The sequence below is a fragment of the Podarcis muralis genome, chromosome 16 (genome assembly GCF_964188315.1).
Source record: "Podarcis muralis chromosome 16, rPodMur119.hap1.1, whole genome shotgun sequence".
In the NCBI taxonomy this organism is placed as follows: domain Eukaryota; kingdom Metazoa; phylum Chordata; class Lepidosauria; order Squamata; family Lacertidae; genus Podarcis; species Podarcis muralis.
The window spans coordinates 16,487,298-16,511,224 of NC_135670.1; the positions used below are offsets into that span (position 1 = coordinate 16,487,298).

Below are 23,927 nucleotides of genomic sequence, written 5' to 3' on the forward strand. Positions count from 1 at the left end.
CCTGCAATGAAGGAATCTTTTGCCCAACGCGGGGCTCGAACCCACAACCCTGAGATTAAAAGTATCATGCTCCAACCGGCCGAACCATTCCAGAGGTGATGTTTAAAACCCTGAATGACACAGGCCCCAAATACCTGAAAGATGACCGCCTTCGAGACAGACCCTCTCGGGTGCCGAGATCTGTAGAGGGGGCCCTCTTGGTTGTTCTTCCACCCTCAGAAGTTTGGGGTAGTGGTGACCTGGGAGAGGGCCCCATAATTGTCTAACTCCTTGCCCCATGTAGGTGCATCAAGCCACTTAACGACGCAGCTTTTGGCTGAAGACACATCTCTTCACCCTGGCTTTTGACTCTTGAGATGTATATTTTCAGAACATGCCTTATTTTGTAATTTTCAGTTGTTTAAAACGGTTTTAAATATTGTGTAAAACTGAACTTTTAAATTATTGTTGTTTTTAATTGTTGTAACTTGCCCTAGGACCTCAGGATGAGGGGGGGTAATGAAGTGTGTGGTAATAATAATAACTGTATAGAATTGCACTGTTAAACATATAAATGAATTTCAATTTTAATATATTTAAATTATATTTATATGTATACCCATACACACACACTTCATTTAATATGTCATGCCCTATATCTGAATGAAAATGTGAAAGAGGGGGGGAAGTGATATGTAAAGGGTTTAAAGGTGTGTAGGAGAGAAGCACTTTGGAACGCGGAGACAAATTGCTTGATAACATTTTCCTTAAAAAGAAAAAAAAACCTGCACCCACTCTTATCCCTGGTGTGTGCAAAAACGAGAGGAACGGCTGACAAAACAGAGGTATCACCCGATAAATTAACTGCGCGCTGCTGACAGGTCTACTCAAGAGTAAATCCCAATCCCTGGTTTCAAGGTAAATGCATGATGCAAGGCTGCAGTTCGGTTAACCATTTCGGGGGGGGGGAGAGAAAATTGGTGCGGTCCGATCCCCTGCACGTTTACTCGGAAGTAAGCGCCCCTGTGCTCAGTGGAGTACAGTACCCTATGTTACCTAGGCACGGGTTGCAGCCGGCACCTTTTTGAAGGACTTGTTCTGCGTAAGCCTGCAACCCGCTTACCTGGGAGTAAGCCCCCTATGTCTCTTACTCCTGAGTAAGGTTACAGAAGGTAGCTTCTTCACTTACTTCCAGCCAAAACACATGCTGCGTGATTTGATTGCATCTATACAGGGAGACCAGCCTCCACCCACTCCCCCATTGCTGGGGGTGAGACTAAATGACCATTTGGGTTCCTTCCAATTCTTTAAAAATAAATAAATTATGATTCCAAGCTGACAAAAACCAGCTTGACACACTCCCCATTCACAAGTTCTTAAGCCACTCCTCTTCCTCCTCCCTACCCTCCTCCCTATTGGCCGCGGGCCGAGGAGCTCCGCCCCTTTCGAACGTTGCGTATCCGGCTTCGAAGGACCCGGCAGCAGCTCTGCCCGCTGCCTCTCCCCACCTCGCCCCCACGTGGGCCTTGCAAAGGGGAAACTAAGGTAAAGGCGGGGAGGGGGGAGGTCTTGTATCAATGGACTAGCTGGTCCGGTCCATTCTTCAGTGAGAGGCCTGGGAAGGAGTCCCGCCCACCTCTTGGTGGAGGAGAGGGACTAATGGGGTAATAAGGGAGAAAAGGGGAGTTCCCCCCCCCCCAGGGTGCTGCTTCGCACCGAGTCAGACCACCCCCGGCGCTTCTAGCTCAATATTGCCTACACTGACTGGCAGTTGTAGCTCTCCGGGATCTCAGGCACTTCCAGCCCTGCCACTGAGGAATCGAACTTGGGAAGTTCCGCATGCAAAGCAGCTTCGCCGCCGCTGAGCCACGGCTCATTTTTCCTTTTGCAGTTGCAGCTACGGCTTGCTTCTGAAAGACAGCCTGTCACCCCGAAGGGCAGTCGTCCAGCGTGGCGTGGGTGACTGTGTGCGTGTGTCCCACGGTGGGCTGGCTCGATCCAAATGCCACAGGCCAGACTGTAAACATCTAAAGTGGAACTGGTTCGATTTTCGGATGCATCTTAAAGTCAGCTTAAATAGGAAAAGCTCCCTGCAAGGAGAAAAGTAGCAAGGGCGCCAAGCGAACCCTTTTGCCCCATCTGCTAGCTTTCCGCTTGCAGGGTTTGCTTGTTTCCCACAGAGATCCAACACAAGTTGAAAGATGGCACAGCAGAGAGAGAGAGAGAGATCTCCCACATTTGTTGGTACGATCAGCTTTACCACCTCAGGTTGGGAGGCCAGAGAAGCGAAAGTGAGGATTCCTGTACCCTTGCTGTTGTTGTTTAGTTGTTTAGTCGTGTCCGACTCTTTGTGACCCCATGGACCAGAGCACGCCAGGCACTTCTGTCTTCCACTGCCTCCCGCAATTTGGTCAAACTCATGCTGGTAGCTTCAAGAACACTATCCAACCATCTCGTCCTCTGTTGTCCCCTTCTCCTTGGGCCCTCCGTCTTTCCCAACATCAGGGTCTTTTCCAGGGAGTCTTCTCTTCTCATGTGGTGGCCAAAGTATTGGAGCCTCAGCTTCACAATCTGTCCTTCCAGTGAGCACTCAGGGCTGATTTCCTTCAGAATGGATGCGTTTGATCTTCTTGCAGCCCATGGGACTCTCAAGAGTCTCCACCAGCACCAGAATACAAAAGCATCAATTCTTTGGCGATCAGCCTTCTTTATGGTTTAGCTTTCACTTCCATACATCACTACTGGGAAAACCATAGCTTTAACTATACGAACCTTTGTTGGCAAGGTGATGTCTCTGCAAGGGTCCTGTTCTCTGTTTCACCTTTGCCCCATGACTCTACTCCCTCATTCGGCTGTGTGTATCTGGCCACATGCTGTCGTGTTACGTTACACGGCAATGCTGTAACCACAACTGAGCTTCATAACTGTCGTGCAGGCCAAAGATCTGTCTATTCCAGCATCAATTAAATAAATTAAATTCTCATATATCTCATATTAATGAGATAAATTTAGGACCATTTCTGCAACAAGTGCTCATTTTCAAAAATATATATCCTGTGCTTTTCCCCTCCTCTGGGGCCTACTCCCTGGTATTTTATCTGTGTTGTTTTAACTGAGGCTTGGTCTGGCGAAAAAGCAAGATATAAAAAGTAATTTATACCTCTCACCTTATATTGTGTGACAGATTTTGCCTCCTGACAACATCTCTCCTAAGACCATCAGTACCAATTTCTGCCCAGAGGACCAATCATGGCTGGAAGAGGCGGTAGAGGGAGGGGCCGCGGCGGCCACATGACCTTCAACGTTGAAGCTGTGGGCATCGGAAAGGGGGAGGCTCTGCCCCCACCCACCCTCCAACCATCCCCACTGTTTCCTGTGAGTCTGGATTGCTTTTTCTTAATTTCTTCTCCCCACCCTTTATTATATTTATTTACGTTCCATATCAAACATGTATTACCAAAGCACTGTTGATTTAAAACATAAATAAAAATAGGTTATATAAAACAATGAATCCTTTAAAGGAAACTGTAGTATTGAATATTAAAGGTAAAGGTAAAGGGACCCCTGACCATTTAGGTCCAGTCGTGGCCGACTCTGGGGTTGCGGCGCTCATCTCGCTTTATTGGCTGAGGGAGCCGGCGTACAGTTTCCGGGTCATGTGGCCAGCATGACTTAGCCGCTTCTGGCGAACCAGAGCAGCGCACGGAAAAGCCGTTTACCTTCCTGCCAGAGTGGTACCTATTTATCTACTTGCACTTTGACATGCTTTCTAACTGCTAGGTTGGCAGGAGCAGGGACCGAGCAACGGGAGCTCACCCTGTCGCGGGAATTCAAACCGCCGACCTTCTGATCGGCAAGCCCTAGGCTCTGTGGTTTAACCCACAATGCCACCTGCGTCCCTAGTATTGAATATTCTAGTAGATCAAATATTATGTTAAATAGAATATTTTTAATCCTACCAGTAGAATGTATTGTGCTTTAAAGAAACGTAACCTGAATCCTGAAATACTGTTTGTAGGGTAGCCAGGTGGTGGTATTTCTATTTATACTGTAATCCATTTTACATTTTTTCTTAATTTGATCTTGGGGGGGGTGTCTAGAAAAATCAGACATATTAATTTATCCAATAAAATTATCCATATTTATTTATTGCATTTATAAGGAGCTCAAGGTGGCGTACATGGTTCTCTCCCCTTCCCATTTCACCCCCCATTTCAACCCTGTGAGGCAGGTTACCTTATTGTGTCTCTTTGCTTCTCCCCGTACAGCCCTTAGAATATAAACCTGTTCCACTGCAAACGGGAGAGGAGGTTGAATACATGTTGGCCCTGAAACAAGAACTGAGGGGTGCTATGAAGAACCTGCCGTACTTCATCAAGCCTTCTGCACCAAAGAAAGGTAAAACAACAACACAACAACCGTAAAAACCCACCAGCCAAGAAGAATGCAGAATTCCTCCTCTGCTAGGAGGACAGTAAAACAGCTGACCCACCTCTTAAATATCAAAGGGTAAAAATAGTTTGCCATCTTTTAATCGCTACTCCACCCCATAGATTGGCTGACCTGTTTCAGAGTCACAGAACGTTCACCGATGGGAATTTTGGGTTTGTTTTTTTGAAGGAGGGGGGTCAGCCATGAATGTTGAAAGTCATAAGAACATAAATAGAGCCTGCTGGATCAGGTCAATGGCCCATCTAGTCCAGCATCCCAGTGGCCAACCAGATGCCCCAATGGGAAACCCAAACACAAGAGCCCTCTCCCCTCCAGTGGTTTCCACCAGCTGGCATTGGCCCTGGAGGCAGAACATTGTCATCATGGCTAATAGTCATTGGTAGCCTTCTCCTCCGTGAATTTGCCTAATCCTGTTTTAAGGCCACCCAAGTTGTTGGTCTATTCCCAGAGCAGTTTTCACAATCAATGCCTCTTTCCCAGGGAACTCTGGGTATCCCAACTCTTGGCACCCTTAACAAACTACAATTCCCATGATTCTTTGGGGAAAGCCATGGCTGCTTCAAGTGGTATCATCGTGCTTTGAATGTACGGTGCTGATGTGACCTGTATCATCTGGCAGCATCATTCCCAGGCCTTGCTGTGAGGATTGGGCAATGACAGGCAAACGGGAGCAGATTCACTCCCATTTTTCAACCCCTCCTTTCAGTGTGGTGTAGTGGTTAAGAGCGATAGACTCATAATCTGGGGAACCGGCTTCGCGTCTCCGCTCCTCCACATGCAGCTGCTGGGTGACCTTGGGCTAGTCACACTTTCCTGAAGTCTCTCAGCCTCACTCACCTCACAGAGTGTTTGTTGTGGGGGAGGAAGGGAAAGGAGAATGTTAGCCGCTTTGAGACTCCTTCGGGTAGTCTTGTCTTGATATTTATTACGGCCATTGGCCCGTTACACGACAATTTCCCATACCAACATATATGTACTTAAACCTCCAAATTTAAAACCGCCCAAAACTTACCAAAAAAAAAACAAACAAAAAAAAACAACAGACAAGAACCAAAGCAAAGCAAAAACAAAAGACCAACATCATACATTACAATAAATTTCCTTCGGGTAGTGATAAAGCGGGATATCAAATCCAAACTCTTCTTCTTCTTCTCCACCTCCCTGTTTCTTAGCTGTATCACCTCTCGGTCTCCTCTTTTCCAGGCTCAGCATACCCAGATCCCTCAACCATTCCTCATAAGGCTTGGTCTCCAGACCTTTCGCCACCTTCATCACCCTCCTCTGCACATGTTACTATAGGCAGGTGCATCCCAGAGATATTGCAAAATCCCCCCAAGACAAGTTTCTCTGGGTTGTAAAATCCTTTTCATCTGTGGTGTCATATACACCTTGTTAACCTGAGGCCACTTGGTGTCATCAGTGTGTGCAAACCCAGTGACTCTAAACCCCAAATCTCTCTAAATTTCAGGATTCCTAGATCCCTATCGAGTGGCTGGTTTTCACTGGCCTAAAGCCAGCTTCAGGTTATGTTGACAAGAGGTCATTGGCCAAGCTGATATTAAACACAGATCTGTGTTCAGCGGAGCAGAGCAGAGATCTTCTGCTGTGATCCACCAGCCTGGGCGACCTTCTTGGTCGGAGAAGCCCAGAGAAGAGGATCATAAGATGCGACGGGCATCTTCCCTCTGTGGGCTTTCAGGAACTGTTCATTCATTCTTCAACAAACATATTTTTTAATTCCAGGCTCTGGTTTCACTCGTAGGATCAAGGCTCTTTGAGCTCCACAGTGACCACTTGAGGAATTGGATACTGGGCACACAAAAAATGAGGATCAAGAACTTTCTTCTTCTTTTGAAAGCACACTTCTGGGGTCTCTAAATAGCCCTGAGGCTAGATTGGGAACAGGGTTTTCTGGAAACTGCACAAGGGGAAGAGCATTGCTGCTGTTCTTCTCTTCCCAGGAGTGTTTGGTTGAGCACAGTGAGAGCAGGAGGCTGGACTAGATGGGCCATTGGCCTGATCCAGTGGGCTCTTTTATGTTCTTTTGTTGTTCTGAGGATGCTGGAGACCGTTAGAACAGGCTTCCTCAACCTTGGCCCTCCAGATGTTTTGAGACTACAATTCCCATCATCCCTGACCACTGGCCCTGCTAGCTAGGGATCAAGGGAGTTGTAGGCCAAAAACATCTGGAGGGCCGAGGCTGAGGAAGCCTGCATTAGAACAAAACCTGTGTCGACTCATAAGAGCAGAGAGGTAAGGGGAGGAATAAGGTAGGGCCTGTTGGATATGGGGGCAAGTAGGAGGCAGCTTTGGGGTGTAAAGAGGGCCGGCCCATGAAGAGAACCACAAGTTAGCCACACCAGGTTTAGTCAAGTCCCTACATCTGTGTCTGGGTTGGTAGAATCATAGAATCATAGAGTTGGAAGAGACCACAAGGGCCATCGAGTCCAACCCCCTGCCAAGCAGGAAACACCATCAGAGCACTCCTGACATATGGTTGTCAAGCCTCTGCTTAAAGACCTCCAAAGAAGGAGACTCCACCACACTCCTTGGCAGCAAATTCCACTGTCGAACAGCTCTTACTGTCAGGAAGTTCTTCCTAATGTTTAGGTGGAATCTTCTTTCTTGTAGTTTGGATCCATTGCTCCGTGTCCGCTTCTCTGGAGCAGCAGAAAACAACCTTTCTCCTTCCTCTATATGACATCCTTTTATATATTTGAACATGGCTATCATATCACCCCTTAACCTTCTCTTCTCCAGGCTAAACATGCCCAGCTCCCTTAGCCGTTCCTCATAAGGCATCGTTAGGTAGAATGGCTTGTTTCTTGAAACCTGTCTGCATCCTGTATTTTCCAGATGTGGAACGCTATTCCGACAAGTATCAGATGTCCACTCCTGTTGACAATGCCATTGAGTGGAGTCCTGGTAAGTCGGAGAATATTTTATTTAGTTGTATTTATTTGGATATTTGCACATCCCACACCAGCCTCAAGGGCTCCTTTCCCCCCTTGCCTTAAATATATTGGAAGATACTTATATATCATTTTCCATTACAAAAAAACCCCAAAAACAAATACAAGTACAAATTGGTGAAAACATACCATGAAACAGTAAAAGTGACATAGAAACAGATGAGACGTAAGTTGCATGCAGGGTGGAGCCGTTGAAATTAATCAACCTAAGTTAGTCATTATTTGTGAGGTGGTTTGGAGGGTACAGTTGCACTCCATATGCATCATCCCATTGCAGCCCTTACAACAAACTTGTGAGTTAGGCTGATGTTATTACTCATGGAACTTTGAAGTGTCAGGCATAGCCCTACTGGCTTTAGCCCAAACGTAGCAGAGTTTTCCTGCACAGCGAAGAAGCTAGTTGCGGCAGTAATGACAAGTCAGCTAGACTCAGAAGAACTATTTACAGGATTTATTAAAAGGAGAAAATAAAACCAGCAGAATTTCTGCATACAAATCAAAACAAAAATAAATCCTCTCTTTCTCTCTCTCTCAAAACCATACACAGCACTTCTACTCCTAACAACACCTCACATCAAACTGAGCTAGCAAACCCTTGATAACAGAGTTGAGTGCTGGTCGTTAACCAATCAGAGTGAGTAGTTTCTAGGTCAAGCAGACCTGGGCTTTCTGCCAAGAGTAAATTGACACCAGCCTGAGTTAATTGTGCGAAGCTAGAATCTGCAAGTTTCCCACGAGAACCAATTAACAGAAACTGAACACCCCCTCACAGATTCTGCTGAACAATTAACATTAAATACACCTATGTAGGAGATCATTTTTCCAGCAAACCTAAACCCTTGCACATTCGCTTGTTCTTTATCTTTGCCAATGGTTTAGTTAACACATCTGCTACATTTTCTTCACTTGACACATAAGTACAGGTGATTACATTGTCTTGTACACAGCAACGTACATTTTGGTATTTTACAGAGATATGTTTGGAACGCGATTTGAAACCCTCTGTTTTACTTAAGGTTATACAAGCTTGATTATCAATGTAAACTTGTACTGGTTCTCCACAATTTACATTTAAATCTGTTAACAAATGCTTGAAATAAATCACCTCGTTGCACAATTCACTCAATGCGGCGTACTCTGATTCCGTTGATGACACACTTACAACGTCTTGCTTGCGTGACCGCCAGCTGATTAAAGCTCCACCGACCATTATGACTAGTCCTGTGACAGATTTTCTATCCGGCAAATTTCCCCAGTCACTATCACAGTAGCAACTCAACATTTCATCCTCTGAAGAATTTAATTGTAACATATAGCCAATTGTTTGTTTGAGATACCTCAGAACTTGTTTTACCCCTTTCCAGGCATTTAGTGTGGGTTTTGAGACCAATCTACTTAATATGCCTACTGCATAGCTAATATCAGGTCTGGACCACTGTGCTAGATACAATAAACTTCCAATTACAGAATGATATACATCAGGATGTTCAAATTCAGGACTCTCATCTATATGAAGTGTTTTTATGAAACCTGGATCCATAGGCACCACTGCCCCTTTGCAATCCTGCATCCTGTATGTAGTCAGTAGTTGTTTAACTTTGTTCTGCTGACTAATTAGGCAGCTGCCATCTTGGGCCCAGCACACTTCCAACCCTAGATATGTCCTAACCGGGCCTAAGTCTTTCACTTTGAACTTACTGGACAATTGCTTGGCAAATCTTTTAGTTTGTTTATCTGTTTTGCAGGCATACAAAACATCATCTACATAAATCAGACAAAACTCTTGATCACTGCCTGTACCACGTACATAAACACAATTGTCAGCTGTACTCTGCTTGAAACCAAATGACACTAAGGCCTCATGGAAACATTTGTTCCAAGATCTTGCAGCCTGTTTGAGACCATATAGAGCTTTGTTTAATTTTAACACTCTATTGGAACCTGTCTCATAACCAGGCGGTTCGGCTAGATACAGGTCTTCTGATATTGACGCATGTAAATATGCAGTCTGAATGTCAAAATGGTTTAACAGGAGTTTTCTCTTTGCTCCAAGTGTTAAAATCAGCCTTACACTGTCCCCCTTGGCAGTAGGGGAAAAAGTCTCGTCATAATCTTTTCCAGGCCTTTGAGAGTATCCTTGAGCCACTAAACGAGCTTTGTATTTGTACTCTCCTGTCACCAGAGGTTTAAGTTTGTACACCCACCTGCAGCCTACAATCTTTGCCCCCTCAGGCGCTGCTACTGGTGTAAAAACCTTGTGCTCATTTAGAGAGGACATCTCTTCCTCCATTGCCTGTTTCCAGCGCTCTGCCTCCTCTTTTGGTAACTTTAACACCTCCTGAAAACTCTTGGGTTCTGCGATCACACTAAACACATTTGCAGAATCTGGAGAAAAACGCACCGGAGGCACTCCTTTGTTTTGTCTTTTAGATCTTCTGGGAGAAAATTTTTCTTCTGACCCACTTTCCTCCTCAGAACTACGACCTCTCTTTTGTTGCTTAGCAACTGGTCTTTGGCTAACTCCACTTTCTTGAGAGCTCTTATCTGAACTTTCCTCCCCCTCAGACTCTGATTCTCTGTGTCTACCTTCAGAGTCATGAAGCTCCTGGGAAGGTTCAAACCAAACCTCAGTATTGGCATGTAGTCTCTCCCAGCCACTATGTTCACAAAAACTGGCATTCCTGGAGATCACAATGCCATTTGTCCCTTCAGCAAAACGGAAACCTTTTCCAAGCTCCTGGTAACCCACAAACACTAACTGTTTGGTCTTAGGATCTCCCTTCTTCCTCATTTGTTTTGGAATTAATACCCAGGCTTTTGATCCAAACACATGCAAATGGTCAATTTTGGGTTTTTTCTGAAACAATTTAAAGTACGGGGTTGTACCTATTGTTTGATGAAAGAGCCTGTTTTGGAGATAACATGCGGTGAGCATGCTCTCCCCCCAATAAGACATGGGCAAATCAGCATCATCAAGCATGGCAAACATCATATCTTGTAAAGATCTGTTTTTTCGCTCTGCAACGCCATTCTCCTCTGGGGAAAAAACGTTCGTTTTTCTATGCCCAATGCCACGCTTTTGTAACCAATCTCTAAAGGCATTTGACATAAATTCGCCACCTCTGTCCGTCTGAATCCTTTTGAGTTTAATGGACAGAAATCTTTCCACAGATGCCACCCAGCCTTTAAACTTAGTGAACACGTCACCCTTATTCTTCATGGGAAAAACCCAGGAGTAACGCGTGGCGTCATCCACAATTGTTAGTGAAAAGCGCGATCCACCCCTGCTTACAGCAAATGGGCCAATTACGTCCATGTGAACCAGCTGTAGCGGTGACTCACTAACTCTGTCACTTCTGGGGTAAGAGACTCTGTGGGTTTTAACCTTTTTACAAACATTACAATCAAGGTACTTGTTACAAGTCTTTAAATTACCCCCATCAGCTAATTCAGACATTTTTAGTACACTTTTCCAGCAAGCATGCCCCATTTTCCTATGCAATAAGTGCACACAGTTGTCATGTATAGCTTTGTTATTCACTGCAGGCTGAGATTTACTGACTACTGCTGCAACTTGAGATCCTGCTTTAAGCCAAAACAAGCCTCCCTCTGACTTAGCAGTGCCTAAAATCTCACCAGCCTTCTTAATAATGCAACTGTCTCCTTCAAAATGCACTTTAAACCCAGCTTTTAGCAAACAATCTACAGACATCAGATTGCTCCTTAATGACGGCACACAAAGTACATTTTGCAGGCATTCACGAAGACAAGGAACAAAAACTGCACCCCCCGAAATCACTTCGGAAGTACTTCCGTCTGCTAGAGCCACCTGGCTGCGCTGTGCTGAGTTCTTGGAAACAAACAATTCATCTGAATTTACGATGTGGCGAGATGCTCCCGAATCGACCACCCAGACCGCTTGTTTCTCATCAGCAATCTTGACCTCGCCGGTCACCAGCTGAGCCGACTGTTTTTGTTTGAAGAATTTCTTTTTCCGCTGCTGCTGCTGATCTCGTCTCTGCTCCTGCACCGGCAACTGAGACTTGACCAACTCCGGACATTGTCGTTTTAGATGCGCTGAAGACCCACATCGGAAACAACGCCTAACAGCAAACGCTGACTCCTCACTGGTACGCTGCTTTTGCTTCACCTCTGGTACGGCATGAGAACTCCTTCCAAACCGCCCACCTGTAGAATCCTCTGCAGCCAACGACCTTTCTTGCCTCTTCTGCCATTCTTCAATCAAACGCCCAGTAACGTAACTGACTGATAAATCATGCTCCTGCATGCCTTCTAGAGACAAAACTAAATTATCCCAGCTTTCCGGGAGAGAACTCAAAATAATAGCCACCTTCTCCTGCTGGTCTAATGCACAGTCTCTTTCCTGTAGCGCAACAAACTTTAACTGTAAACTGTGTAGGTGTTCCTGCATTGTAACCCCAGGCTGTAACATTGCCTTGTACAATGCCTTGCGAATGAACAGCTTGGAAACCGCTGTCTCACGCACATGGAGTTCTTTAAGTGCTTGCCACACACCTCTAGCTGTCTTGATTCCCCTCACATACGGCAACTGGGAATCTTCCAGCCCCAAGACAATTGTGGCCCTTGCTCTTTGGTCTTTATCGAGGTCTTCATCATCAGGCTTCGCAGGAAACTTACTCACCACTTGCCAGAGACGATCCCTCTGCAGCACTGCCTGCATGCGTTCCGACCACAGCAAGTAATTGGAGTCATTCAGACGCTCAAAAGCCATCTGAACTGGTTGTGAGGCCATCTTGAGAGCGATGTCCCTGGAACCCGGAACCAGCTACTCACGACCACCGAGAAAGAAAACAGGAACCACAGCACCCAGCACTCACACGCTGTAGCTGTTGTCCTTGTGTCCACTGCGTCACCAGCTCACCACGGTCAGGAACCAGCCAGAGAACAACAACTTCTGGAACTACTGGAACCAACGCCGTTGATGCTGACACCACCGCAACTCAGGCTGGCAGCACAATGCCCATAACCTCATGGAACTTTGAAGTGTCAGGCATAGCCCTACTGGCTTTAGCCCAAACGTAGCAGAGTTTTCCTGCACAGCGAAGAAGCTAGTTGCGGCAGTAATGACAAGTCAGCTAGACTCAGAAGAACTATTTACAGGATTTATTAAAAGGAGAAAATAAAACCAGCAGAATTTCTGCATACAAATCAAAACAAAAATAAATCCTCTCTTTCTCTCTCTCTCAAAACCATACACAGCACTTCTACTCCTAACAACACCTCACATCAAACTGAGCTAGCAAACCCTTGATAACAGAGTTGAGTGCTGGTCGTTAACCAATCAGAGTGAGTAGTTTCTAGGTCAAGCAGACCTGGGCTTTCTGCCAAGAGTAAATTGACACCAGCCTGAGTTAATTGTGCGAAGCTAGAATCTGCAAGTTTCCCACGAGAACCAATTAACAGAAACTGAACAATTACCCCCATATTAACAGTGGGCACTGAAGGGCCAAGGTAGGATCCTGTCTCCCCACCCCACATTATTCCCCCAGCCCACCTTGCCAACAGAAATGAACGAGACCTGTGTAGAGTATACACAGATAGAGTTCCCTGCTTAGAGCACAAGGCAAAATTCCGACTTAGGGGTGTGTTTTTTTTTGGGGGGGGGGAGATTTTTTGGGGGGTAAATAAATGGTGTTATTAGGAATTTTGAATGGCTCTGAAGTACAGAAGTGGTGGATTTTATAAGAAAATCCAGCCGGACCTTCCACGTGTGCCCAGGTAGTTAAATTCTGCTTGGCTATTTATTTTTGCAGATTGGAAACAGCTACCCCAAGAATTAAAGATCCGGGTGCGGAAGATTAAAAAGCAGAGTAAGTACTTCTCCGTGTTCAAGCTAAAGTCACAACAGCAGCAACAGAAACCCCCCTTTCCTGACTTTTATGCTTTCCCACCCCACAATCGCCCAGGTGCAGAACAGGGATTTGACCCTTCATCTCTGCGACTCAAATGGCAGCACTCTGCTCACCCAGCTCTTAACTATCTGCATCCAGTAGGCCCCCACCACTGGTTTAGGAAGCAATGTGCGCACACTATCAGCCACAATCCATATCTATCCTGTTGAGAAAAGCTGCCTTTTCATCTCCCCGCAAGCAAGCCAGCTTTGATCTGATTTGAAGGCGTAAGCCTTATTTCTTTCTTGCATTTATATATTCCTTTTTTAATAAAAGGTTTTATGTATACTTTTCAGGTTTATACATTTTATTAGTTTTACAATCAATTTAACATTTCAAAGTTTGACTTCCTTCCCCTCTTTCTGCGGTTCCTTAAATTTATTTTTAAATATTTTCTGCATATCCAAATTCATTTAATTTGCTCATTTTTATTATCTACTTTAAATATATACTCTTATGAAATTGCACGTGATTACAATAATCCTGTCAATGTTCTTATCTGTTTACAATTTGTCTGTAAATAAATAAATCAAGATAAGAGTTTGTTATCTTGATTTCTTATTCTTCCGGTAAATTTTGCCATTTCTGTATATTCCATAAGTTTTTGTATCCATTTTTCCTTTGCTGGGACTTCTGCTTCTTTCCACTTTGGGGCAAGTAGCATTCTTGCTGCTGTAGTTGCATACCTAAATAAATTTCTATAGAATTTAGGTAGTTCTGTCCCTATAATTCCCAAAAGAAAAGCTTCTGGGCTTTTTTTTAAACAAACATTATTTTGAACAGCCTTTTCAATTAATTGTATATCATTTCCCATTTATATATTCCACCTTTTTCTCCAAGGAGCTCAAGGTGGCGTACATAGTTCTCATTCCCCCTTCCCCCCATTTTATCCGCACAACAATCCTGTGAGGTAGGTTAGGTTGAGAGTGAGTGACTGGCCTCAAATCACTCTAACCACTGCACCACACAGCCTCTATGGAGACAGCCATGCCCCCTCCCCACCCGCTGGTGTGTGGACAGGCAGCAACTTGGAAACACACATCCAGCTGTGTACAGTGTGCAAATGCGATTTGAAACAGAGGGGGTGGAAACAGCCCCACCGCGTTTTAAGCCGGTAATGTGTGCACAGCCTAAAGCTCTGCCCACTGTACCATGCTGCCTCTGCCAGTTTACAAGGGTTCTTTCCCGTAAGAACCCATTTAGCTTTTCCTGAATTGCCCAAGTCCCCATTTACGCAGCTTACTGTTCAGTTTTATGGGGAATTTAGTGACAAATTTCCGCTCAGAATTCCCACACCCTTTCCCAGTTTAATCCTCAGCCAGGGAGATGAGTTCAGACAGGCAGAGTTTGTCACCTTTTTGAAGAGAGCTGAGGCCTCTGTAAATCCAAGGTGGGGAAAAGAGTCTTGTAACTGGCAAGTTGGCCTGAGAGAACCTTCTGCCCTTGATGCCAACCCTGGTGCAGAAATGATCACGTTAAGAGGATGTCCTTGGTTGGTGGGTCTTCAAAATGGAGGGTGAGGGAGAAGATGGTGGTCTCTTGGGTACGATGGGCCGAACCTTACTAGGATTTTATAAATTGCCACTTTTCAAAGTTTTCTGCCCCTGCCAAATTAATGCGCCAAAGAACCCGTGTGTTGCAGAGGATTCTGGGACATGCCATGGCTTTCGGTTAAGCAGATGAACCCAGAACCTTCATTCTTGCCCCTTGTGAGCTGAGAGGCCACATTCGCACCACATATTTTAAGCACTATGATACCACTTTAGATAGTTGTGGGTTCCCCCTAAGAATTCTGGGAGCTGTAGTTTGTTTAAGGGTGCTGAGGAGGCCACAAATTCCCCACAGAGCTACGATTCCCAGACTTCCCTGAGAAGAGGGGTTGATTGTTAAACCACTCTGGGAATTGTAGCTTCGGGAGGGGAACAGTGAAAATGTCGAGATGTTTCCCATGGTTGATTGTGGGAGCCTTATTATTTAATATATAAACTAAGGTGATATATATATATATATAATTTTCTGGCTGTTTATATTATCTGGATGTGTGTATTGAGCTGTTGAATGTTGTATTGGATGTGTGTATTGAGCTGCTGAATGTGAGAGAGGCCTTGACTCTTCGTTGCTCTTTGTGGCTCCTTGTTGTGAACCCCTCTGGAATGTTTTGTATTTAGGAACTGTTGACCACACAAGTAGGTAAGATAGCCAGCTCCTTGAATTATGCCTGGGGGAAAATGGGCAGCCTTCAGGAGATGTCGGTGTGCTGATGTAAATGTATGCAAGGGCTGTAGGGCATCTTTTGTGTGCAGAAGGTAATGGGTTCAATCCCCAGTGGTGTCTCCCAGTAAGACTGGGAATGTCCCAGGTGGACTAATGGTCTGGCTTTGGTACAGAAGCAGCTTCCAGCATTTATCCTGCTGTCCTCTCTCTGCGGTGTTAACTTGATGGTCTCTTTTTGGTACAGGAGCCACCGTCCTTGCCCCCAGGCGCAAAACTCAGTTGCCAGTAGACAAAGAAGAAGCCATCAAGAAGCTGGAGGTAAGAACATAAGATGAGCCTGTAGGATGAAGCCTATGGCCCTCTGGTCCAGTATCCTGTTCTCACAGGGGCCAGTCAAATGCCTCTGGGAAGCCCGCAAGCAGGACTCAAAGACAAGAGCACTTTTTGCCCTCCTGTAGTTTAAAGCAACTGGCTTTCAGAAACATTAAGGATGAAGAGGTGTGTCTTCCGCATCCTCCGAAAGCTGTACAGTGAAGGTGCCAGACGGACCTCTGTAGAGAGGGAGTTCTGCAGTTTAGGGGCCACCACAGAGAAGACCTCTTGGAGCATAACCACCACCCCTGAGCTTCTGAGAGCAGAGGAGCCACCAAGAGGGCTGTTCTGTAGGAAGGAAGGCAGTCTTTCTGATATCTGGGGCCTGCATTGTTCAGGGCTTTAAAGACTACCGTGAACAACCAGTGCAGTTGTTTTAGAACAGGGGGTAAATCAGATTTGTAGAGTGGGGAGGTCCTCCAGCGGTCATCTAGTCCAACCCCATGCAATGCAGGAATCACAGCTGAAGAATCTCCGACAGTGGCTCCTGTATTTATAAACAATCCAACCTCTTGTTTATAAATCACCAATGAAAGAGAGCCCAACTTTCCTGGGTCATCTGTTCGACTGTCAAACAGCTCTAACCGTCAGGATTATATGTGAGATCTAAACGGAACCCCAGCCACTAATCTGACTGCTGTATTTTGGACCAAATGAAGTTTCATCTTGAATCAACCAGAGACGGTGAGATCCATCGCAAGTCGGGAGTGAGTTGTATATACAGTGGTACCTCAGGTTAAGAACTTAATTCGTTCCGGAGGTCCGTTCTTAACCTGAAACTGTTCTTAACCTGAAGCACCACTTTAGCTAATGGGGCCTCCCGCTGCTGCTGCACCGCCAGAGCACGATTTCTGTTCTCATCCTGAAGCAAAGTTCTTAACCTGAGGTAATATTTCTGGGTTAGCGGACTCTGTAACCTGAAGCGTATGTAACCTGAAGCGTATGTAACCCGAGGTACCACTGTAATAGGATGGAGAACAGGAGGCCGAATCAAGACCCAGTTCGTGTGATGGTTCCTTTGGGTCTCAGATCATGTTCTCAGCGCTAGGAGTCTGCCCTTGAAATTGTGATATAATAAGCTTGTGTCTTTTCAATTGTTTTCTAGACTTTGGAAAAGAAAGAGGAGGAGGTGACGTCTGAAGAGGAAGAGGAGAAAGAAGAGGGAGAAGAAGGGAAGGAAGAGGAGGAGGAGGAGTACGACGAGGAAGAATTTGAGGAGGTATGGAGGACAAAAATCAGAGACGCAGACCCGTCTTTGGCAAGAGGTGCAACCTGCTGTTTCTCTGAGTTGAGGGGTTCAGGCAGCCTTCCCTGCACAACCCCCGCTTGCTAACGCCACCACTAGACTTCTTTCCTTAGCTAAAAAAGTGTGTGCGGTGCCATCCCCAAAAGGTTTCTCTGCTCCCTAAAATTTGGAGAGGCATCCAACTGGGATCCATTTGGCAGGAGGGCTTTAGATATCTGCACTTTTTAAAGCTGAGAAATCAGCGTTGACCAGCAAATTCAAGGCACGAGATATTCGCATTTTGTTTCCTTAAAAAAAAAAAAAAAGGATTGCGCTTCTAGTCCTTAAGGATAAGCTAGAAAGTGTGTGGGCCACATCTGATGAAACCTCGGAAAGCCAGGATGTCCAGAACATCTGGAGGGGCATAGAATCATAGAACTGTAGAGTTGGAAGGGGTCCCCATGGGACATCTAGTCCAACCCACTGCAATACAGGAATCACAGCTAAAAATTCCTGGCAGGTGGCCATCCAACCTCTGTTTAAAAATCTCCAATGAAGGAGAGTCCACCACCTTCTGAGGTGGCCCATTCCACGGACAAACAGCTCTTAACCTCAAAAAGGTTTTCCTAATGTTGAGAGTGGGACTCCCCTTTCTTGTTATTTAAACCTGTTGGTTTTAGCGAAAGCTTGTTCTAAACTCTCATCACTACTGCCCCCATTTATTCTTCTTCAACAGGAGACGGATTACATCATGTCCTACTTCGACAATGGTGAAGATTTCGGGGGCGACAGCGACGACAACATAGATGAAGCCATATACTGAACGGGGCAGCCCACCCAGTTTGCAAACAGGGAGGTGCGTCTCACAAGCGCCCCAAACATCTCTCCCCCACTGAGGAGCCTTTTCTGCTGCCCCTTTGGGGTCCTTGGATGGACAAGCTGTGTCTCACTTAGGATGGGCTCCTGCTTGCTTTCTGTGGGGCCCCTTCACAAGCGGAACCTGCCGGGACGTCTGCTCATTCGGCCTCTAGGTGGCATCGCTGATCCATTCTTCCCTGGGTGCTCTGTGTGTCTCTGTGTGGGCACCTGTTGACAAAACCAGCACAGGAACGTTGGATCTTCGGCTTCCTCCATTTTCTTCTGGAAAATGTGGGTCCCCTTGGGTTTAGTAGGAGAGCGTGTGAACTCCTGACACACCTGGCTTTCTTTCCTGAGCCTAGGAAGGAAATGGAATCCTTCCAGAAGACACTGAAAGGGACTTTTATCTGCGGTGTTAATTCACAGCAAAAAACATTCCTCTCGTTTGATCTTCTCTTTTGTAACGATGCCTTGCGTTTGTTTTTCCTCTTGTGCGGAAGGCAGTGCCAAACGGATGCCAAAGATACTGATTTTTTTCTTTGGGAAGTATTTTAACGGGACGGTTTTAAATTCCACTTTTCTACTTTTGACTTTTTAGGGACGCGGGTGGCGCTGTGGGTAAAAGCCTCAGCGCCTAGGGCTTGCCGATCGAAAGGTCAGCGGTTCGAATCCCCGCGGCGGGGTGCGCTCCCGTTGTTCGGTCCCAGCGCCTGCCAACCTAGCAGTTCGAAAGCACTCCCGGGTGCAAGTAGATAAATAGGGACCGCTTTCTAGCGGGAAGGTAAACGGTGTTCCGTGTGCGGCTCTGGCTCGCCAGAGCAGCGATGTCACGCTGGCCACGTGACCCGGAAGTGTCTCCGGACAGCACTGGCCCCTGGCCTCTTGAGTGAGATGGGCGCACAACCCTAGAGTCTGTCAAGACTGGCCCGTACGGGCAGGGGTACCTTTACCTTTTACTTTTGACTTTGTGAAGCCCTGTTGAAGATGAAGGGGATGAATAGGAGGAAAAGGAGATAGCCAGCCTCTTCGAAGAGTTGCCAAGAATCTCCCACAATCCTCTGGAGCCTGTAACTGGTGAAGAGACACAGTCCCTGTTTTGTGGAATGGCAGTGCATAGAAATTCCCATTTTGAGATGTACAAAACCCGATTTTTAACTTGTAATTTAATCAGCAAGAAGGTTTTGGTGCTGTACTTTGGTTTGGCTGAGAGCTGCCAGCTGCATCCACAACTTTCCCATCTCAGGCATAACTGTTGAAGGTGGTAGGGCTATCCCCCCCCACCGCCCCCTGTGATATTTAACCCTTATCAGGATTTTTGCAAGCACAGCTGGGCGAAATACTCACCCCACCTTCCTGGAGCCATTTATCAGCTGCTAAAGAAGGAGGACTTTTTAAAGGTCTTATACTTTTCAAGGGTGGCATCCTGTCTTTAAAATGCAATATGGACAAAGATTCCCTCCCCTTCCTTTTACAAAAACAAAGCCCCCAAATTGAAACAAGCTGGCCAACCACTGCAAGCGGGCCATGCACATTTCTGGGACAGACTGCCCAGCCACTCAGCCTCAAAGATGCTCTGTCTTCTGCCTTCCTTCTAAGAATTCTCCTGGGAACATTGCTTGTGACCCATGGGAATCCTGACCCACTAACAAGCAGAGCATCCCACCTGTTCCCTTTAGGATATCCTTCATCTGGTTCAGAAGGTCCTTTCTTTGAGCCAGCTACCTGATTTGCAGCAGTAATCACGAGCAATCCCTAAAAGTCTCCGTGAAGCAGATGAGTGGATAAAGGGATGACTTTGAGGTTAGGGACTTTCCTCTAAAGTAGGATTGCTGCAAGACGGAGCCCTTCCCTTTATTTTTGTCTGTTGGCAAGTTTTTAAAACGCCACTCCTTTTTACAGTGTGCGTGTGTATAATATATGTGTCTGCATATAAATTATTTTATTGCAATAAAAGTTTCCACATTTTCCCCCTGTGGCTTGTTCAGTTTCCTGAGGCTTCCCACTCACAAGAAAGCCGAAAGGTTTGCCCATGTTTAGGCTGTATTCTGTATCCCCGATACTTTCCTTAATTCTTCATTTCTGCATTATGTTTGAGTTTTCACAAGACATAAAAGCTGCTTTCAGAAACGTAGTGCTTGTTTCCGTGTTGTTTACAAAAGGATTTTTCCTGGAAGCAAAAAAATAACAAACAAAAAAATTGAGCACCAAACTTAAGCTATAGTCTGTTATATTTCCAGAACTGGCTTTTTTACTCTGTGCGAAAGCTCGGATATAATGTTAGGAAAACATCAAGGAAATTGAACAAATTGCTACATAAATTCATAGAAGAGAGGGCTATTGATGGCTACTAGCCACAATGGCTATGCTCTGCCTCCACAATTTGAGGCAGTGATGCTTCTGAATACCAGTTGCTGCATGAGGGACACCTCATTAGAAGACTCCCTGGAAAAGACCCTGATGTTGGGAAAGATGGAGGGCACAAGGAGAAGGGGATGACAGAGGACAGTGTTCTCGAAGCTACCAGCATGAGTTTGACCAAACTGTGGGAGGCAGTGTAAGACAGAAGTGCCTAGTGTGCTCTGGTCCATGGGGTCACGAAGAGTCGGACACGACTAAACAACAACAACCGGAGGGGAGATCTGCTCCACAAGCAGGTCCTGCTTGTGGGTTTCCCACGGGCACCTGGTTGGCCACTGTGAGAACAAGTTAAAAAAGAAGAAAGTAAAGGACCCCTGGACAGTTAAGTCCAGTCAAAGGCGACTGTGGGGTTGCGGCGCTCATCTCGCTTTCAGGCCGAGGGAGCAGGCGTTTGTCCACAGGCAGCTTTCCAGTTCATGTGGCCAGCATGACTAAACCGCCGCAGCGGTACCTATTTATCTACTTGCCCCGGTGTGCTTTCGAACTGCTAGGTTGGAAGGAGCTGGGACAGAGCAATGGGAGCTCGCAGGGATTCGAACCGCCGACCTTCTGATCGGCAAGCCCAAGAGGCTCAGTGGTTTAGACCACAGCGCCACCTGCGTCCTTGTGAGACCAGGATGTTGGACTAGTTGCGGTCATTGTCCTGATCCAGCAGGCTTGTCAAAGGTTCTTAGGTTCATAATGCAGCCTTCGCTGCTCCAAATGAAACAGCCAGAAGCAAAATGTTGGTAAGTGGTTTCTGGGAAGAGCAGATGAAAGGGCAAGTTTGGCTGGGAGGAAACCATCACACAAGACCAGGGGAGCAGCCGGGACTTTTAGTGCTGACTAGTTGCAACCTAAAAATGCCCCCTTTTGATTTTTGTAAGTTGGAAAGAGGAAGTAGTATTTATTATTGTTGTTATTATTAATTAAATTTCTATACCGTTCTTCCAAGGATCACAGGGTGGTTTCCAATTTAAAAACATCAAAATACATGCCTGTCAGGGAACTGCCATCAGTGCCCGAGGGAGAGAGCAAGCTCCAGAGGGATCCCAGAGAGCGTCCCGGGATTGGGAGAGGCAGCCCATCTTCTGGGGAAGGGAATCTTCTGGAATCAGCTTAGCTCCAGTGGAGAAGGGGGGCAGATGGGGGAATCAGAGAGGTGGTCACATGACTCCTTGCCGGGGACCAGCGGGGAGAGGAAGGGTCCTCCGCTGCCTACGCCCTCCTTGCGCAGAAGGCTTCCGCGCAGGGAGAGTAGGAGGAGACTAGGCGTCAAAGAGCTTCTTTGCTGGAAGAAGTTTAAGACACGCCCACTGACGGATTCTGCCAGCGATTGAGACAGCCACGGGTGAGTGGCTATCCGGACAGGAAAGGTTCACTCAAGCAACCCAGCCAGGTGTTGGCACAGGCTTACGCACGAGCAACTTCTAGAACCATTACAATGCCACTGTAACAAACAAAAGCAATACACCCCCGGAATATAGTGGAAGGAACAGGCAGTGGATTGTACAAAAGTGGTGAGGAAGAAGAACAGGGTGAAAGGGCTGTGCACTCTGATTCCATGGAAATCCAGAACAGCAAAATCCAGAAGATCTTCCAATCCCCTGCTCCATTAAACCAACCCCCAAATTTCTAGTGAAAGTGCGTTTGAAAGAGCACAGGTTAGTGAAAGGGCAAAGAGTGATGAAAGAATGGTTGCTGACCGTGCTCAGAGAGGGGGAGCTGCAGTCCTACTCAGACCTTTGGCTGCCTGACTCAAAGCAACTACAGTTGTACCTCAGAAGTCGAGCGGAATCTGTTTCAGAAGTCCAACTTCCAAAGCATTCAGAAGCCAAGCTCCTGCAGCCAATCGGAAGCCATGAAAGCCGCGTCGGACATTCGGGTTCCAAAGAACGTTCGCAAAAAGGATCACTCACTTCCAGGTTTGTGGCATTCGGGAGCCAAAACGTTCAACTCGCAAGGTGTTCAGCTTCCGAGGTACGACTGTATTTGAAGCTTGGTGAATTCTGCAGGGGGGGGGAACATTACAGCGTATGGGTTGCAAAAGTATGAGAAATTGGGCAGAGTCCCTCAGTTTGTTTGATTAGTGCAGACTGCAGGATAGCAATACCTCAAGGACCGCCTCTTCCCATATGAACTTACCTGGATACTGAGATCATCCTTTGAGGCCCATCTTTGTGTGCCTCCTCCACGAGATGTCCAGAGGGTATCAACATGAGAACAAGCCTTTTCTGCAATGGCTCCCCGTTTTTGGAATGCTCTCCCCAGGGAGGTTTGGCTGATGCCTTCATTATACACCTTTAGGCGCCAGGCGAAAACGTTCCTCTTTAACCAGGCCTTTGGCTGATTGACATCCAATGCTCTTTTAAATGTGTTGTGGAAAGGGGGGATTACTGGTTTGTTTCTGTTCTTATTTTTATTATGTATTATATACTTTGTGTTTTTATATCGTGATTTTATGCTGTGAACTGCCCTAAAATCTATGGGTAGAGGGCGGCATACAAATTTTAATAATAATAATAATAATAATAAATATAATTTATTGCATTTATATCCTAACTTTCCCCTCCAAGGAAATTTAACCCCCACAACAACCCTGTGAGGTAGGTTGGGCAGAGGAGACAGTGACCGGCCCAAGGTCAACCAGTGAGCTTCATGGCAGAGTCAGGATCTGAACCCTGGTCTCCCAGGTCCTAGTCCAGCACTCTAACCACTACACCACACTGCCGAATTCTTGCTTTCCTGCAGAAAAAAGTAGAATTGCAGAGTACGGGATGCGAAAAATGTGAGAAATTGTGCAGAGTCCCTTGGTTGCCGAATTTGGCCCCAGCCCTACCACTCAATGCAAAATTTGGATTGCTTGGTGTAAAAAATGCCCCATGTTGTCTTTTGCGTGTTTTAAAGTGAAATTCACAAGCTTGAAAGTGACGAGAAGCGTTTGGAGAAGTTGGGGACTGATCCAGGATTGACTGTCAACTTTGATCCAGCAGGGCTCTTCGTGTGCCCTGGACTTTATTCCAGCAGCTGGGAATGAGCCAGACGCATGACGGACGAGGGGACAGAGTGATGGGGAAGGTCTAGCGTGAAAAGAAGGAGAGAGTTTGTAACTCTGTACAGTCAACAAGCTGCCATCCTTGGCATCTGGGCTCTGCTTCTGACAAAGGCCTCCGGACAACGCCAGCCCTACTTGGCTGACCCTTCTGCTGACGCACTTCGAGGATTTCATGTTCCTGTGCTCTAGGGGAGGTGGCCGGGGTAGATTTCTGACTGCACGCACTTAGGGGGCTGCTTCTTCCTGCTTCCCACTTTGTGTGTCAATAGCGAAGCAATACGCACCACCGTCAGTCTGAGTGAAAGGGCCGAAACACTGAAGTCAAACCATTGCTCAGTGTGTGTCCTGCACTGACCGGCAGCATCTCTCCAGGGTTTCAACATTCCTACCTGGAGATGCAAAGCTGAACTGCTGATGTACAACCCATCCCCCAACAGGCAGATTTGTGTGTGTGCCACAGTTCTGAAGGG

General features: G+C 46.3%; 2 protein-coding genes across 2 annotated transcripts in view; one reads left to right on the top strand and one right to left on the bottom strand.

Annotated features, from left to right (window-relative positions):
* The window catches only part of F11R (F11 receptor), a 313,105-nt gene that overhangs the window by 164,963 nt on the left and 124,215 nt on the right, over nt 1-23,927 (bottom strand). The window lies entirely within an intron of this gene.
* On the top strand, nt 1,415-19,972 carry LOC114586568 (DNA-directed RNA polymerase III subunit RPC7-like). The gene is made up of 8 exons (XM_077920060.1): nt 1,415-1,524; nt 3,164-3,354; nt 4,248-4,377; nt 7,288-7,356; nt 13,199-13,255; nt 15,795-15,868; nt 17,028-17,141; nt 17,884-19,972. The coding sequence occupies exons 2-8, from the start codon at nt 3,229-3,231 to the stop codon at nt 17,968-17,970; spliced, it is 657 nt and encodes a 218-aa protein (XP_077776186.1). The 5' UTR covers nt 1,415-1,524; nt 3,164-3,228; the 3' UTR covers nt 17,971-19,972.